Genomic DNA, 15,219 nt, shown 5'->3' with positions numbered 1-15,219 from the left:
ACATACTAAGCTGATCTTTCTCTACAGCCTAGCTATGACTAACACTACATTCTGCACGCTCTCCTTCTCTATGTACAGTATGCTTTGTCTATATAGTCATGATGTGGAGATGCCGGCGTTGGACTGGGGTAAACACAGTAAGAAGTCTAACAACACCAGGTTAAAGTCCAACAGGTTTATTCGGCAGCAAAAGCCACTAGCTTTCGGAACAGGCTGTTCCTTCGTCAACTTGTCTATATAGTGCAGAAGAAACAATACTTTTCACTGTATACCAGCACATTTGACAATAAAAACATCAAATCAAATAGTTGAGGTCATTTACAAGTGGGAAGAAGCTGCAGTGGGCTAGCAGCAGGAAAGTAACGGGCTGAATGGTACTTTGCCTATTACAACTCAGGCTACCTTGCCAGTAACAAACATGGTCGACGGGCATCCGCCACGCATGCGCACCTCCCAATCCGACTCATTGAACCATAGCCCCTGTTTGCCAGGATACAAACGTCACTTCCGGCGCGGCCCCAGTCGGCCTCCGAAACGAGATGGCGGACGCCGAGAACGAAGGAGGCGCAACGGCGGACGGGGACGGAGAGGCCGCACCGGCGAATGGTTCGCCCGGCGGGCCGGCGCCGCCCCCTCCTGCTTCTCCTTCGTCGACGGCGGCGGCTGAGGAAGCGCAGGCCGAACTGAAGAAGAAAAGTGAGAATGCAAACACTCCGGCTGCCAACCACAAGATGGCGGCCACCCACCGCCGGGCGTGTCCGGCGGCTGCTGCTGCCCACGTGGTGGGGGTGCTGATGATTGACGGGGCTGTCGGCCAATGGGCGGTCGCCATGGGGCGGGCTCTGGCCTGTCAAAGAAGCATACCTACCTCATTGATTGACGCGGGGGCGGACCAATCGGGTTTGTTGCCATCATTCGCTGTCGCCAATCAGCAGCGGATTGATGACGAATGGGCGGGTTCCAACTTGGGGAGGTGTGCTGATTGGCGAATCGTTGACGACAACCAATGGAAAGCCGCTTGCGGCCAATGGGGAAGATGGAGGGCGGGCTGCCGTAGTGATTGACGTTTCAATTGACCAATTGGAATTGGTCCTGCTGGCCTATGCGGCGTCCAGTGGAGCCCGAGGGGGCGGGTTCTAAGTGACAGTTAAAGGGGCGGGCCATGTTGGTGGGGGCGGGGTGGATGTTGACTGACGTGCCGGCCCACCAATCAAACGTTACCCCTTTTGGTGCTATTGTCCAATAGGGTGTCGAGGATAGCGCGTGCAGGTGGATAGGACGAGGCAACTGTCAGCGGCCATTTGGGGCGGGAGGGGAGGGGGTCAATGTGGGGTTGAAGGGGTCAAGGGGCAGGGGAGAGCAGTCAATGGGTGGGCGAAGAGTGGTCAAGGGATGGGGGAGAATGGTCAAGGGGGGTGGGGGGAGATCAAGGAGGAGTGGGGGGGTGGTCAAAGGGGTGGGGGAGCACGGTCAAGGGGGGCGGCGAGCATGGTAAAGGAGGCGGGGAGAGCGGTCAAGGGGGTGGGGGGGAGTGTGGTCAAGGGGGCGGGGGAGCGGTCAAGGGGGGTGGGGAGAACAGTCAAGGGGGGCAGGGGACAGCGGTCAAGGGGGGCAGGGAGAGCGGTCAAGGGGGCGGAGAGAGCGGTCAAGGGGGGCGGGGAGAGCAGGCCAGAGAGGGCGGGGAGATTGGTCAAGGGGGCCGGGGGAGAGCGGTCAAGGAGGGTGGGGAAGAGCGGTCATGGGGGTCAGGGGGAGAACGGTCACGGGGGGGGGAGCGGTCAAGCAGGGTGGGGAGAGCGGTCAAGGGGGTGTGGGGAGAGCGGTCAAGGGGGGTGGGGAGAGCGGTCAAGGGGGGGTGGGGGGATAGCGGTCAAGGGGAGGTGGGGGGATAGCGGTCAAGGGGGGTGGGGGGAGCGGTCAAGGGGGGGCGGGGGGGAGCGGTCAAGGGGGGGTGGGGGGGAGCGGTCAAGGGGGGTGGGGGGAGAGCGGTCAAGGGGGGTGGGGGAGAGTGGTCAAGGGGGGTGGGGGGAGTGGTCAAGGGGGGCGGGGGAAAGCGGTCAAGGGGGAGAGCGGTCAAGGGGGGTGGGGGGAGAGCGGTCAAGGGGTGGGGGAGAGCGGTCAAGGGGGGCGGGGGGAGTGGTCAAGGGGGGCGGGGGAGTGGTCAAGGGGGGCGGGGGAGAGCGGTCAAGGGGTGGGGGAGAGCGGTCTAGTGGGGCGGGGGGAGTGGTGAAGGGTGCGGGGGAGTGGTCAAGGGGGGCGGGGGGAGAGCGGTCAAGGGATATAGTCAAGAGGTCAAGGAAGGGTGGTTGAGGGAAAGTAGGGGAATAGTTCAAGGGAAAGGAGGAGAGTAACTCCAGGGTAGGCAGGTCGAGGGAAAGGGAGTTAGCAGCTCGAGGAAGAGTCAATACAGAGAATGGACGGGAGTCGCTCGAGGGAGAGTAGGTAGAGGAAAATGAGGGGAATAGCTTGATGGCAAGTATGTCGAGGGAAAAGGGGACACGAGGTTGAGGGAACGGAGGGGAACAGTTCAAGGGAGAGCTGATTGAAGGAAAGGAGGGAAAAGCTGGAGGGTGAATAAGTCGAGGGAAAAGGAGAGTAGAATGAGGGAAAGGAAGGGGCTGGCTCAAGGGAGAGTAGGTTGAGTGAAAGGATTGGACTAGCACGACAGAAAGAGTCGTAGGTTGAGGGAGGGTAGGTGATGGGAGTGTAGTGTGGGTGGGGGGAGGAGGGGAGGGGGTTGGTGAGAGGTGGTGAGTTTGAGGGAGTGTTTCTGGGGTGCAGAGTGAGAGGAGCTTGAGGGGCCAGAGGAGGAACAGAGACAACATTGAGTCACAAAAGGTAATGGAGGGATGACCAGTATATTGGGAGCAGGGGGGGCCACGTCTCGACCCTGTTTAGGGGAGGGGTGCTCTTGCTGGTAGTGAGGGAAGTATGGGGATGGGAGGGAATTGGTGAGTGGTTAATATGAGCACCCCGACTCATGTAACCGTTCTCTGTCTGCCTTGCTGTGTTTCCCCCGACAGTCGATGTGCTCCTGAAGGCTGTGGGTGACACCCCGATCATGAAGCAGAAAAAATGGACAGTGGAAAGGTCACGGACAATCCAGGGACTCGGTCAATTCATCAAGAAGTTCCTCAAGGTGGAGACGGCAGAACAGCTGGTGAGTGGCAGAGAGAGTGCTCCTCAACCTCTGACAGTGCAGCACTCCCTCAGTACTGACCCTCTGACAGTGCGGCACTCCCTCAGTACTGACCCTCTGACAGTGCTGCACTCCCTCAGTACTGACCCTCTGACAGTGTGGCACTCCCTCAGCACTGACCCTCTGACAGTGCGGCACTCCCTCAGTACTGACCCTCTGACAGTGCGGCACTCCCTCAGCACTGACCCTCTGACAGTGTGGCACTCCCTCAGCACTGACCCTCTGACAGTGCGGCACTCCCTCAGTACTGACCCTCTGACAGTGCAGCACTCCCTCAGCACTGACCCTCTGACAGTGCGGCACTCCCTCAGCACTGACCCTCTGACAGTGCGGCACTCCCTCAGCACTGACCCTCTGACAGTGCGGGGCTCCCTCAGTACTGACCCTCTGACAGTGCGGCACTCCCTCAGTACTGACCCTCTGACAGTGCGGCACTCCCTCAGTACTGACCCTCTGACAGTGCGGCCCTCCCTCAGTACTGACCCTCTGACAGTGCGGCACTCCCTCAGTACTGACCCTCCGACAGTGCGGCACTCCCTCAGTACTGACCCTCTGACAGTGCGGCACTCCCTCAGCACTGACCCTCTGACAGTGCGGCACTTCTCAGTACTGACCCTCTGACAGTGCGGCACTCCCTCAGTACTGACCCTCTGACAGTGCAGCACTCCCTCAGAACTGACCCTCTGACAGTGCAGCACTCCCTCAGTACTGACCCTCTGACAGTGCGGCACTCCCTCAGTACTGACCCTCTGACAGTGCAGCACTCCCTCAGCACTGACCCTCTGACAGTGCAGCGCTCCCTCAGCACTGACCCTCTGACAGTGCGGCATTCCCTCAGCACTGACCCTCTGACAGTGCGGCACTCCCTCAGTACTGACCCTCTGACAGTGCAGCACTCCCTCAGTACTGACCCTCTGACAGTGCGGCACTCCCTCAGTACTGACCCTCTGACAGCGTGGTGCTCCCTCAGTACTGACCCTCTGACAGTGCGACTGACCCTCTGACAGCGTGGTGGTGCTCCCTCAGTACTGACCCTCTGACAGTGCGGCACTCCCTCAGCACTGACCCTCTGACAGTGCGGCACTCCCTCAGTACTGACCCTCTGACAGTGCGGCACTCCCTCAGCACTGACCCTCTGACAGTGTGGCACTCCCTCAGCACTGACCCTCTGACAGTGCAGCACTCCCTCAGCACTGACCCTCTGACAGTGCGGCACTCCCTCAGTACTGACCCTCTGACAGTGCGGCACTCCCTCAGTACTGACCCTCCGACAGTGCGGCACTCCCTCAGTACTGACCCTCTGACAGTGCAGCACTCCCTCAGAACTGACCCTCTGACAGTGCAGCACTCCCTCAGTACTGACCCTCTGACAGTGCGGCACTCCCTCAGTACTGACCCTCTGACAGTGCAGCACTCCCTCAGCACTGACCCTCTGACAGTGCAGCGCTCCCTCAGCACTGACCCTCTGACAGTGCGGCATTCCCTCAGCACTGACCCTCTGACAGTGCGGCACTCCCTCAGCACTGACCCTCTGACAGTGCAGCACTCCCTCAGTACTGACCCTCTGACAGTGCAGCACTCCCTCAGTACTGACCCTCTGACAGTGCGGCACTCCCTCAGCACTGACCCTCTGACAGTGCGGCACTCCCTCAGTACTGACCCTCTGACAGCGTGGTGCTCCCTCAGTACTGACCCTCTGACAGTGCGACTGACCCTCTGACAGCGTGGTGGTGCTCCCTCAGTACTGACCCTCTGACAGTGCGGCACTCCCTCAGCACTGACCCTCTGACAGTGCAGCACTCCCTCAGCACTGACCCTCTGACAGTGCGGCACTCCCTCAGCACTGACCCTCTGACAGTGCGGCACTCCCTCAGCACTCACCCTCTGACAGTGCGGCAGTCCCTCAGTACTGACCCTCTGACAGCGTGGTGCTCCCTCAGCACTGACCCTCTGACAGTGCGGCACTCCCTCAGCACTGACCCTCTGACAGTGCGGCACTCCCTCAGCACTCACCCTCTGACAGTGCGGCACTCCCTCAGCACTGACAGTGCGGCACTCCCTCAGTCCTGACCCTCTGACAGTGTGGCACTCCCTCAGCACTCACCCTCTGACAGTGCAGCACTCCCTCAGTAATGTCCCTCTGACAGTGCGGCGCTCCCTCAGCACTCACCCTCTGACAGTGTGGCACTCCCTCAGTACTGACCCTCTGACAGTGCGGCACTCCCTCAGTACTGACCCTCTGACAGTGCGGCACTCCCTTAGTACTGCCCCTCTGACAGTGCGGCACTCCCTCAGCTCTCACCCTCTGACAGTGCGACACTCCCTCAGCACTGACCCTCTGACAGTGCGGCACTCCCTCAGTACTGACCCTCTGACAGTGCGGCACTCCCTCAGCACTGACCCTCTGACAGTGTGGCACTCCCTCAGCACTGACCCTCTGACAGTGCAGCACTCCCTCAGCACTGACCCTCTGACAGTGCGGCACTCCCTCAGTACTGACCCTCTGACAGTGCGGCACTCCCTCAGCACTGACCCTCTGACAGTGCGGCACTCCCTCAGCACTGACCCTCTGACAGTGCGGCACTCCCTCAGCACTGACCCTCTGACAGTGCAGCACTCCCTCAGCACTGACCCTCTGACAGTGCGGCACTCCCTCAGTACTGACCCTCTGACAGTGCGGCACTCCCTCAGCACTGACCCTCTGACAGTGCGGCACTCCCTCAGTACTGACCCTCTGACAGTGCGGCACTCCCTCAGTACTGACCCTCTGACAGTGCAGCACTCCCTCAGTACTGACCCTCTGACAGTGCGGCACTCCCTCAGCACTGACCCTCTGACAGTACGGCACTCCCTCAGTACTGACCCTCTGACAGTGCAGCACTCCCTCAGTACTGACCCTCTAACAGTGCAGCACTCCCTCAGTACTGACCCTCTGACAGTGCGGCACTCCCTCAGTACTGACCCTCTGACAGTGCGGCACTCCCTCAGTACTGACCCTCTGACAGTGCGGCACTCCCTCAGTACTGACCCTCTGACCGTGCGGCACTCCCTCAGCACTGACCCTCTGACAGTGCGGCACTCCCTCAGTACTAACCCTCTGACAGTGCGGCACTCCCTCAGTACTGACCCTCTGACAGTGCGGCACTCCCTCAGTACTGACACCGGGGGGGAGTGTCCGACTGGATTATTACCCTCAATGACCCGAGTTCCACAGATTCACCACCCTTTGGCTCAAGAAATTCCTCCTCATTTCGGTACTAAAGGGTCGTCCCTTTACTCTGAGGCTGTGCTCTCGGATCGTAGTCTCTTCCACAAATGGATACATCTTCCCCACATCCACTCTATCCAGGCCTCTCAGTATTCAGTAAGTTTCAATGAGATTAACCCCTCATCCTTCTAAACTCCATCTAGTACAGACCCTGAGTCCTCAAACGCTATTCACACGTGTTCCCAAGTACCTGCTGCTCTTGTCCTTCTAGAAGGTTGTGGTGGTGTGTTTGGGAAGTGTAACGAGAATCTTGCGGGGGAGCGGGGGCGGATTTGCTGACTAATCCACAGCAGTTGGTTGGGTAGCCTCTGCCACTTGCTGTCAGAGTGTGGGGTGTCTGACCACAGTTGACCTGTTGGGTTATAGGGACTGTGTACTTATCTAAAACAATAGAGTATGAAAGAGTTTGGAGGCAGTAACAAGACGAGGGAGTATTTAATGAATGGCAGGACACTGGGAAGCTCAGAGGAACAGAGGGATTTTGGGCTATATATTCCTGAAGGTGGCAGAGCAGGTGAATAGAATAGTTAAGAAGGTAAATGGGACACTTGCTTTTATCAGTGGTGGTATAGAGTATAAGAGCAAGGAGGTAATGTTGGAGCTGTACAGAGTGTTGGTTAGGCCACAGCTGCAGTACTGTGCGCAGTACTGGTCACCTCACTATAGGGAGGATGTGATTGTACTAGAGGGGGTACAGAGGAGATTCACCAGGATGCTGCCTGGGACGGAGCATTAGAGCTGTAAGGAGATAGGCTGGGATTGTTTTCTCTGGAGCAGAGAAGGCTGAGGGGGGGGAGAGAGGCTGGGGTTATTTTCTCTGGAGCAGAGAGGGCTGAGGGGGGGGGGAGAGAGGCTGGGATTGTTTTCTCTGGAGCAGAGAAGGCTGAGGGAGGGGAGAGAGGCTGGGGTTATTTTCTCTGGAGCAGAGAGGGCTGAGGGGGGGACATGATTGAGGTGTATAAGATTCTGAGGGATATGGACCGGGTGAGCAGGGATCAGCTGCTCCCCCGGGTTGAGGGGTCAGTCACGAGGGGGCACAGTTTTAGGGTGAGAGGCAGGAGATTCAGGGAATTTGAGAAAAGCTCTTTCACTCAGAGGGTGGTGGGAATCGGGAGTGCGCTGCCTGGGAAGGGAGTGGAGACTGGAAACCTCACAACCTTTACAAAATATTTGGATAAGTTCTTGAAATATTATAACATTCAAGGATATGGGACAGGTGCAGGAAAATGGGATTCAGAGAATCATACCGTGCAGAAGAGGCCTTTCGGCCCATCGAGTCTGCACTGACACATTGGAAACACCTCAACTCCCACCTAATCCCAATTCCCAGCACTCGCCCCCTCAGTCTTCTCTATTCCAACAAATTCAACGCTCCACCAATGTCCTCCGGCTCCACCTGCAGGTTAGTGTGACTTTAGTGGTAAATATTGTCAGTGCAGACCCAGTGGGCAGAAGGGTCTTTGCTGTAGGACTCTGAGGTAGATTTTGTAACTTGCGTTCTCTGTGTAAATCTGTCTATGTGAGTGAGGATGTGGCTGGGGTAATGGGGGTCGCTCACTCTATTAATCTTCTCAGCTTTAATAAACGTGATATCCTTTTGCTAAAACTCAGTTGGCCGTTGCAGCCAATCTTCTCATCCATGTCACAAAGCGGAAAAATAAAAGTTTTGAGTCCATCGAGCTGGGGTTTCGCCCCGGGATCTGTCTGAGCACCAGTAACAGCAGCTGGGCTTGTAACACTCTGCCCTCTCTTTTCCAGTTTATCTACGTGAATCAGTCCTTCGCGCCTTCCCCGGACCAGGACGTGGGTACGTTATACGAGGTATGAACCCAGCTTTAACAGCGAGCCTGGTATCTGATCTGTCGGGGCAGGGGGTGTCACGGAGATTGGTTGACTGAGGGAGTGCTGCACTGTCGGGGTTAGATGTCTATACTCTAGGATTTGAGCTCCATAATCCAGGCCGACACTCCCCCCGGTGCCAGTACTGAGGGAGTGCCGCACTGTCAGAGGGTCAGTACTGAGGGAGTGCTGCACTGTCAGAGGGTCAGTACTGAGGGAGTGCTGCACTGTCAGAGGGTCAGTACTGAGGGAGTGCTGCACTGTCAGAGGGTCAGTACTGAGGGAGTGCCGCACGGTCAGAGGGTCAGTGCTGAGGGAGTGCTGCACTGTCAGAGGGTCAGTACTGAGGGAGTGCTGCACTGTCAGAGGGTCAGTACTGAGGGAGTGCTGCACTGTCAGAGGGTCAGTACTGAGGGAGTGCCGCACGGTCAGAGGGTCAGTGCTGAGGGAGTGCCGCACTGTCAGAGGGTCAGTGCTGAGGGAGTGCTGCACTGTCAGAGGGTCAGTACTGAGGGAGTGCCGCACTGTCAGAGGGTCAGTGCTGAGGGAGTGCTGCACTGTCAGAGGGTCAGTACTGAGGGAGTGCCGCACTGTCAGAGGGTCAGTGCTGAGGGAGTGCTGCACTGTCGGGGGTGGTTGTACATGGTGCACTGGAAGGGTGCGTTGGGGGTGGAAGGTACCTGCATGTGGGCCGGTCTGTATGAAGCCGGGAAGCTCTCTTTCTCTTGCCCCGCTGTGAGTGAATCCCTCTCCTTGTCTGCAGTGCTTCGGAAGTGATGGGAAGCTGGTGTTACATTACTGCAAGTCGCAGGCCTGGGGCTGAAAATGGGCCAGACATTTTCCAGGGAGTCGCGCTACATCACCGCTCCCCACAACCCCCTGCCTCACCACCCCGTTCTGCCACATCAAGGAGACACCAGGCTGGGACCCCTCTGCGGGAGAGAGTGGACTGGAGTTGGCTTTCTCTCTCTCTCTCTCTCCCTCTCTGAGATGGAATCGCTGTCTCCACCTCCCTGCTGTTGTACGTCGATTGTGTGTGTGGTTTCTTGCACGCCCAGGCTGTCGGGGATGGTCTGTGCCCTTCACTCCACCTGCCGGATGCCCCTTACTGTGATGCCTGCTTCATTGACTGGGGCGGTGAATGCCAGCGGAGTCTCGGGGTGTCTGAGGGACTGAGAAATGCCAGCACCAGATTGAACATTCGCACGTATCCCCTTTAAACTGTACTGGCTGTAAATCCTGCTGTGTGTCAGTGTGTGTCTCTCCCTGGATCTCTGTCCCTCTTGGTCTCTGTCTCTCTCTCTCTCTTCCCATACCCCCTTGCCCGCCTGCCGCCCCTGGTCTCTTTCTCTCTGCCCCCTGTCCCTCCCTGTCCACCCCCACTCCACAGTGAACCACAATGAACTCAGAATGATTGAAGCTCTTATCCGTGTGCGTCAGTTCTTTAATGTCGGGAGAATTATGTCAAATCTGTAATAAAACAATTGTTTGTATATAGAGCAAAGTCAGAGGCTTGTGAAATCATCCAGCCCCGAGGCAGAAGGCTTTCCGTCTCAATTTCAATGTTGCTTCGGGTGAGGGGATGGGGGGGTTGGCACCGTGTGACACAGGTGGGGCAGAACACAAAGACATTACCATTCACTCCCGCCGTGCCCTCTTCCCGGGTCACTTCCCGCGCTCCCACATTAACACGCTTCCTCCTCCTCCTCCAGTGAGGTGTTGAAACTGGTGCTCTTCCCTGGGACTGGTGCAGCCTCGTCCCGGCCGCCCTTCAGCCCACCTGAGCCCCCCTCGAGGGAGAAGACGGAGTGCTGCCAGAGGAAGGGGGCGTCCTCGGGGTCAATGACCAGGCTGGTTCCTGGGACGGCACTCTCCTCGCCCCGCCTGGCATACTTGATTTGGGCAATGATTTTGCTGTACGAGTTCAGGCTGGTCACTGCCGATACCATGCAGCAACTGAAGGCGAACCAGGCCAAGCTGGGAGAGACAGAGCAATTGCAGTTACAATCCTCATCCTCCTGTTCCAATCCCTCCCTCGCCCCCTCCCTCCCTATCTCTGTAACCTCCTCCAGCCCCGACAATCCTCATCCTCCTGTTCCAATCCCTCCCTCGCCCCCTCCCTCCCTATCTCTGTAACCTCCTCCAGTCCCTACAATCCTCATCCTCCTGTTCCAATCCCTCCCTCGCTCCCTCCCTCCCTATCTCTGTAACCTCCTCCAGTCCCTACAATTCTCATCCTCCTGTTCAAATCCCTCCCTCGCCCCCTCCCTCCCTATCTCTGTAACCTCCTCCAGCCCCTACAATCCTCATCCTCCTGTTCCAATCCCTCCCTCGCCCCCTCCCTCCCTATCTCTGTAACCTCCTCCAGCCCCTACAATTCTCATCCTCCTGTTCAAGTCCCCCCCTCACTCCCTCCCTCCCTATGTCTGTAACCTCCTCCAGCCCCTACAATTCTCATCCTCCTGTTCAAATCCCTCCCTCGCTCCCTCCCTCCCTATCTCTGTAACCTCCTCCAGCCCCTACAATTCTCATCCTCCTGTTCAAATCCCTCCCTCGCTCCCTCCCTCCCTATCTCTGTAATCTCCTCCAGCCCCTACAATTCTCATCCTCCTGTTCAAATCCCTCGCTCCCTATCTCTGTTACCTCCTCCAGCCCCTACAATTCCCATCCTCCTGTTCAAATCCCTCGCTCCCTATCTCTGTTACCTCCTCCAGCCCCTACAATTCTCATCCTCCTGTTCAAATCCCTCCCTCGCTCCCTCCCTCCCTATCTCTGTAATCTCCTCCAGTCCCTACAATTCTCATCCTCCTGTTCAAATCCCTCCCTCGCTCCCTCCCTCCCTATCTCTGTAACCTCCTCCAGCCCCTACAATCCTCATCCTCCTGTTCAAATCCCTCCCTCGCTCCCTCCCTCCCTATCTCTGTAATCTCCTCCAGTCCCTACAATTCTCATCCTCCTGTTCAAATCCCTCCCTCGCCCCCTCCCTCCCTATGTCTGTAACCTCCTCCAGCCCCTACAATCCTCATCCTCCTGTTCAAATCCCTCCCTCGCTCCCTCCCTCCCTATCTCTGTAACCTCCTCCAGTCCCTACAATTCTCATCCTCCTGTTCAAATCCCTCCCTCGCTCCCTCCCTCCCTATCTCTGTAACCTCCTCCAGCCCCTACAATTCTCATCCTCCTGTTCAAATCCCTCCCTCGCTCCCTCCCTCCCTATCTCTGTAACCTCCTCCAGCCCCTACAATTCTCATCCTCCTGTTCAAATCCCTCCCTCGCTCCCTCCCTCCCTATCTCTGTAACCTCCTCCAGTCCCTACAATTCTCATCCTCCTGTTCAAATCCCTCCCTCGCTCCCTCCCTATCTCTGTAACCTCCTCCAGTCCCTACAATTCTCATCCTCCTGTTCAAATCCCTCCCTCGCTCCCTCCCTATCTCTGTAACCTCCTCCAGTCCCTACAATTCTCATCCTCCTGTTCAAATCCCTCCCTCGCTCCCTCCCTCCCTATCTCTGTAACCTCCTCCAGCCCCTACAATTCTCATCCTCCTGTTCAAATCCCTCCCTCGCTCCCTCCCTCCCTATCTCTGTAACCTCCTCCAGCCCCTACAATTCTCATCCTCCTGTTCCAATCCCTCCCTCGCTCCCTCCCTCCCTATCTCTGTAACCTCCTCCAGCCCCTACAATTCTCACCCTCCTGTTCAAATCCCTCCCTCGCTCCCTCCCTATCTCTGTAACCTCCTCCAGCCCCTAAAATTCTCATCCTCCTGTTCAATCTCCCCTCACTTGTTAAACCCCCAACAGAGGTGTGACACATGGATACGATAGTGTTGGGTTGGGAGGATGGGGTCAGGTTGAAGTGAATGGGCAGAACGCAGTGGGAGTTGCCAGAATTGATGTGGCCTAAAATGCTCTTTGCTTCTCATTATTAACACTTTTAATCCGTTTTGAACTTCACTCGCTAAGCTGATGTATCCAATTTGGCAAACCTTGTAATCCTCCTTTGTGAACAGGATCTCACGATAATCACAGAGCTTCAGTTTAGAGGGAGCTTTACTCTGTATCTAACCCCGTGCTGTACCTGTCCTGGGAGTGTTTGATGGGGACAGTGTAGAGGGAGCTTTACTCTGTATCTAACCCCATGCTGTACCTGTCCTGGGAGTGTTTGATGGGGACAGTGTAGAGGGAGCTTTACTCTGTATCTAACCCCATGCTGTACCTGTCCTGGGAGTGTTTGATGGGGACAGTGTAGAGGGAGCTTTACTCTGTATCTAACCCCGTGCTGTACCTGTCCTGGGAGTGTTTGATGGGGACAGTGTAGAGGAAGCTTTACGCTGTATCTAACCCCGTGCTGTACCTGTCCTGGGAGTGTTTGATGGGGACAGTGTGGAGGGAGCTTTACTCTGTATCTAACCCTGTGCTGTACCTGTCCTGGGAGTGTTTGATGGGGCAGTGTAGAGGGAGCTTTACTCTGTATCTAACCCTGTGCTGTACCTGTCCTGGGAGTGTTTGATGGGGACAGTGCAGAGGGAGCTTTACTCTGTGTCTAACCCGTGCTGTACCTGTCCTGGGAGTGTTTGATGGGGACAGTGTGGAGGGAGCTTTACTCTGTATCTAACCCCGTGCTGTACCTGACCTGGGAGTGTTTGATGGGGACAGTGTAGAGGGAGCGTCACTCTGTATCTAACCCCGTGCTGTCCCTGTCCTGGGAGTGTTTGATGGGGACAGTGTAGAGGGAGGTTTACTCTGTATCTAACCCTGTGCTGTACCTGTCCTGGGAGTGTTTGATGGGGGACAGTGGAGAGGGAGCTTTACTCTGTATCTAACCCCATGCTGTACCTGTCCTGGGAGTGTTTGATGGGGGACAGTGCAGAGGGAGCTTTACTCTGGATCTCAGCCCGTTAATGAGAGTTATACTCACTGGAATGACCATCCATAGTCCCATGATTGTGGCTTCCAATCCTTCGGCCCCAGGCTGACTGTAACATGGAACACTGTGGTGTACATCATGTGTCCCACCATGCCGAGGAGTCCTAGCAGAGCCGCAAGTGAAACCCAAGAATGAGTTCCCACAGGTATAAGGCAAATGTCAAATTTCAAACGATATGTACCCGAAAAGGGAGCTAATCGACTGATAGGTCAGGATAGGTCAACTCGATATTGGGCTGGGCAATGCTGTGGCCAAAATAACGGTGAGCGATGGGTTCCCAAGTTCCCCGGCAATTAAAAACGGCGCAAGGCTTGAGCAGATTCCTTTTGCAGAGGACTTGTCGCTTTGCAAGAATGCATGCTGCTCTGAGCGGGTATAAATGAGCCACATTCTCGGTTCTCCTGATTTGGTGAAGGCAGGAGCTGGGTATGTAGCTGTCAACGTGCTCAGTATTATTCAGCAAGTGCTGCCCAGTCAACCCGATGACCAATCAGCATCCCTTTCCTCCCCCGGTGCAAATTGTTGGCACTCCTCGGTGATGTGCCTCTCCAGCAACGATTAATACATCTCGAGTTGAGAAACTCTCAGCCGGCCCTCAGGGAAATCTTCGTCCCTACTCGACCTGGCCCAAGTGTGCCTCCCCAAGAGTGAGGGTGACCTTATTCAAACATATAAGATGCTGAGGGGGTGTTGACAGGGTAGATGGTGAGATGTTTTCACCAGTGGAAAGTCTGGAACAAGGGGACAAAGCTACAAGATAAAGGGCCGGTCACTTCAAACTGAGGTGTGTAGAAATCTCTTCTCCCAGAGGGTGCTGAATCTCTGGAATTCTCTGTCCCAGAGGCTGCTGGAGGCTGGATCATTAGAAGTGTTTAAAGTGGAGCTGGGTAAATATTTGATAGATTGGGGGATAGAGGGCTGTGGGGAAGTGGCCCAGAAAAGGAACTGAGGCCAGCATAGATCAGCCATGGTGGTATTGAATGACGGAACAGGCTCGAAGGGCAGAATGGCCTCCTCCTGCTTCTGTTTCTTGTGTTGAGGGTTTTGACAGTCAGAAAAGACATGGCGTGCACGCGTAGATTCAAAGTAACATACAACAGGTTTTATTGAAAAGCTGCTCTCTGCTTAACCTGTTCCGCTTAAAGGAGAACCCCCCCCCCCCCCCCCCCCCCCGCCCCCTCACACACCCCGGAACTTCTCCCAGTCTCTCCGCATGAACTGAGGACCTCATCCGCCTCTCCCCCTCCTCCGGGGGATGCCACTCACCAGATAAGACAGTGAAGATCGCGGCGAAGGAGCTGATTTTCAGAGTGTCCGCCACGGTCCTCGAGTACAGGAGTTCCAGGCACATGAGGAAGAAGCCAAAGCTGAGGAAAGCGATGAAGAGGCTCTCCGAGACAATGGCTAACCACAGCACGCCTGCAAAATACAGACCAGTTACACAGCAAGGGGCGGGAAGGAAGGTCAGGGCCTTGGTCAACATTGTAGCTGTTGACACAAAGTGCCGTTGCCCTTCCCAAAGGGAGAATCTAATCATCTCCCCCTTGACATTCAATGGCGTTCCCATCGCTGAATACCCCACTATCAACATCCTGGGGGTTCCCATTGACCAGACACTGAACCAGACCCAGCCGTATAAATACTGTGGCTCCCAGAGCAGGTCAGAGGCTGGGAATCCTGCGGAGAGTAACTCACCTCCTGACTCCCCCCAAAGCCTGTCCACCATCTACAAGGACACAAGTCAGGAGTGGGATGGAATACTCTCCACTTGCCTGGATGACTGCGGCTCCCAACAACACTCGAGAAGCTCGACACCATCCAGGACAAAGCAGCCCCCGCTCGATCGACACACTAACCCCCACCTTCAACACTCACTCCCTCCACCACCGACGCACAGAGGCAGCCGTGTGTACCATCTACGAGAGGAACCTTAGAATCCCTACAGCACAGAAAGAGGCCATTCAGCCCCCGTGTATGATGCTGAAAGTGCAT

At 56.4% G+C, this 15,219-nt stretch overlaps 1 protein-coding gene across 1 annotated transcript; it reads left to right on the top strand.

The window, feature by feature from the left end:
- Positions 1-517: 517 nt before the first annotated feature.
- Positions 518-9,810, top strand: atg12 (ATG12 autophagy related 12 homolog (S. cerevisiae)). Its single transcript, XM_078208099.1, has 4 exons — positions 518-696; positions 3,024-3,160; positions 8,226-8,288; positions 9,070-9,810. Exons 1-4 carry the CDS (start codon positions 540-542, stop codon positions 9,127-9,129), a joined length of 417 nt encoding a protein of 138 aa, XP_078064225.1. The 5' UTR covers positions 518-539; the 3' UTR covers positions 9,130-9,810.
- The last annotated feature ends 5,409 nt before the right edge of the window (positions 9,811-15,219 follow it).

The sequence above is a fragment of the Mustelus asterias genome, unplaced genomic scaffold (genome assembly GCF_964213995.1).
Source record: "Mustelus asterias unplaced genomic scaffold, sMusAst1.hap1.1 HAP1_SCAFFOLD_3167, whole genome shotgun sequence".
In the NCBI taxonomy this organism is placed as follows: domain Eukaryota; kingdom Metazoa; phylum Chordata; class Chondrichthyes; order Carcharhiniformes; family Triakidae; genus Mustelus; species Mustelus asterias.
The sequence above is the reverse complement of the archived record's forward strand: the minus strand, read 5'-3'. Positions and strand labels throughout refer to the sequence as shown.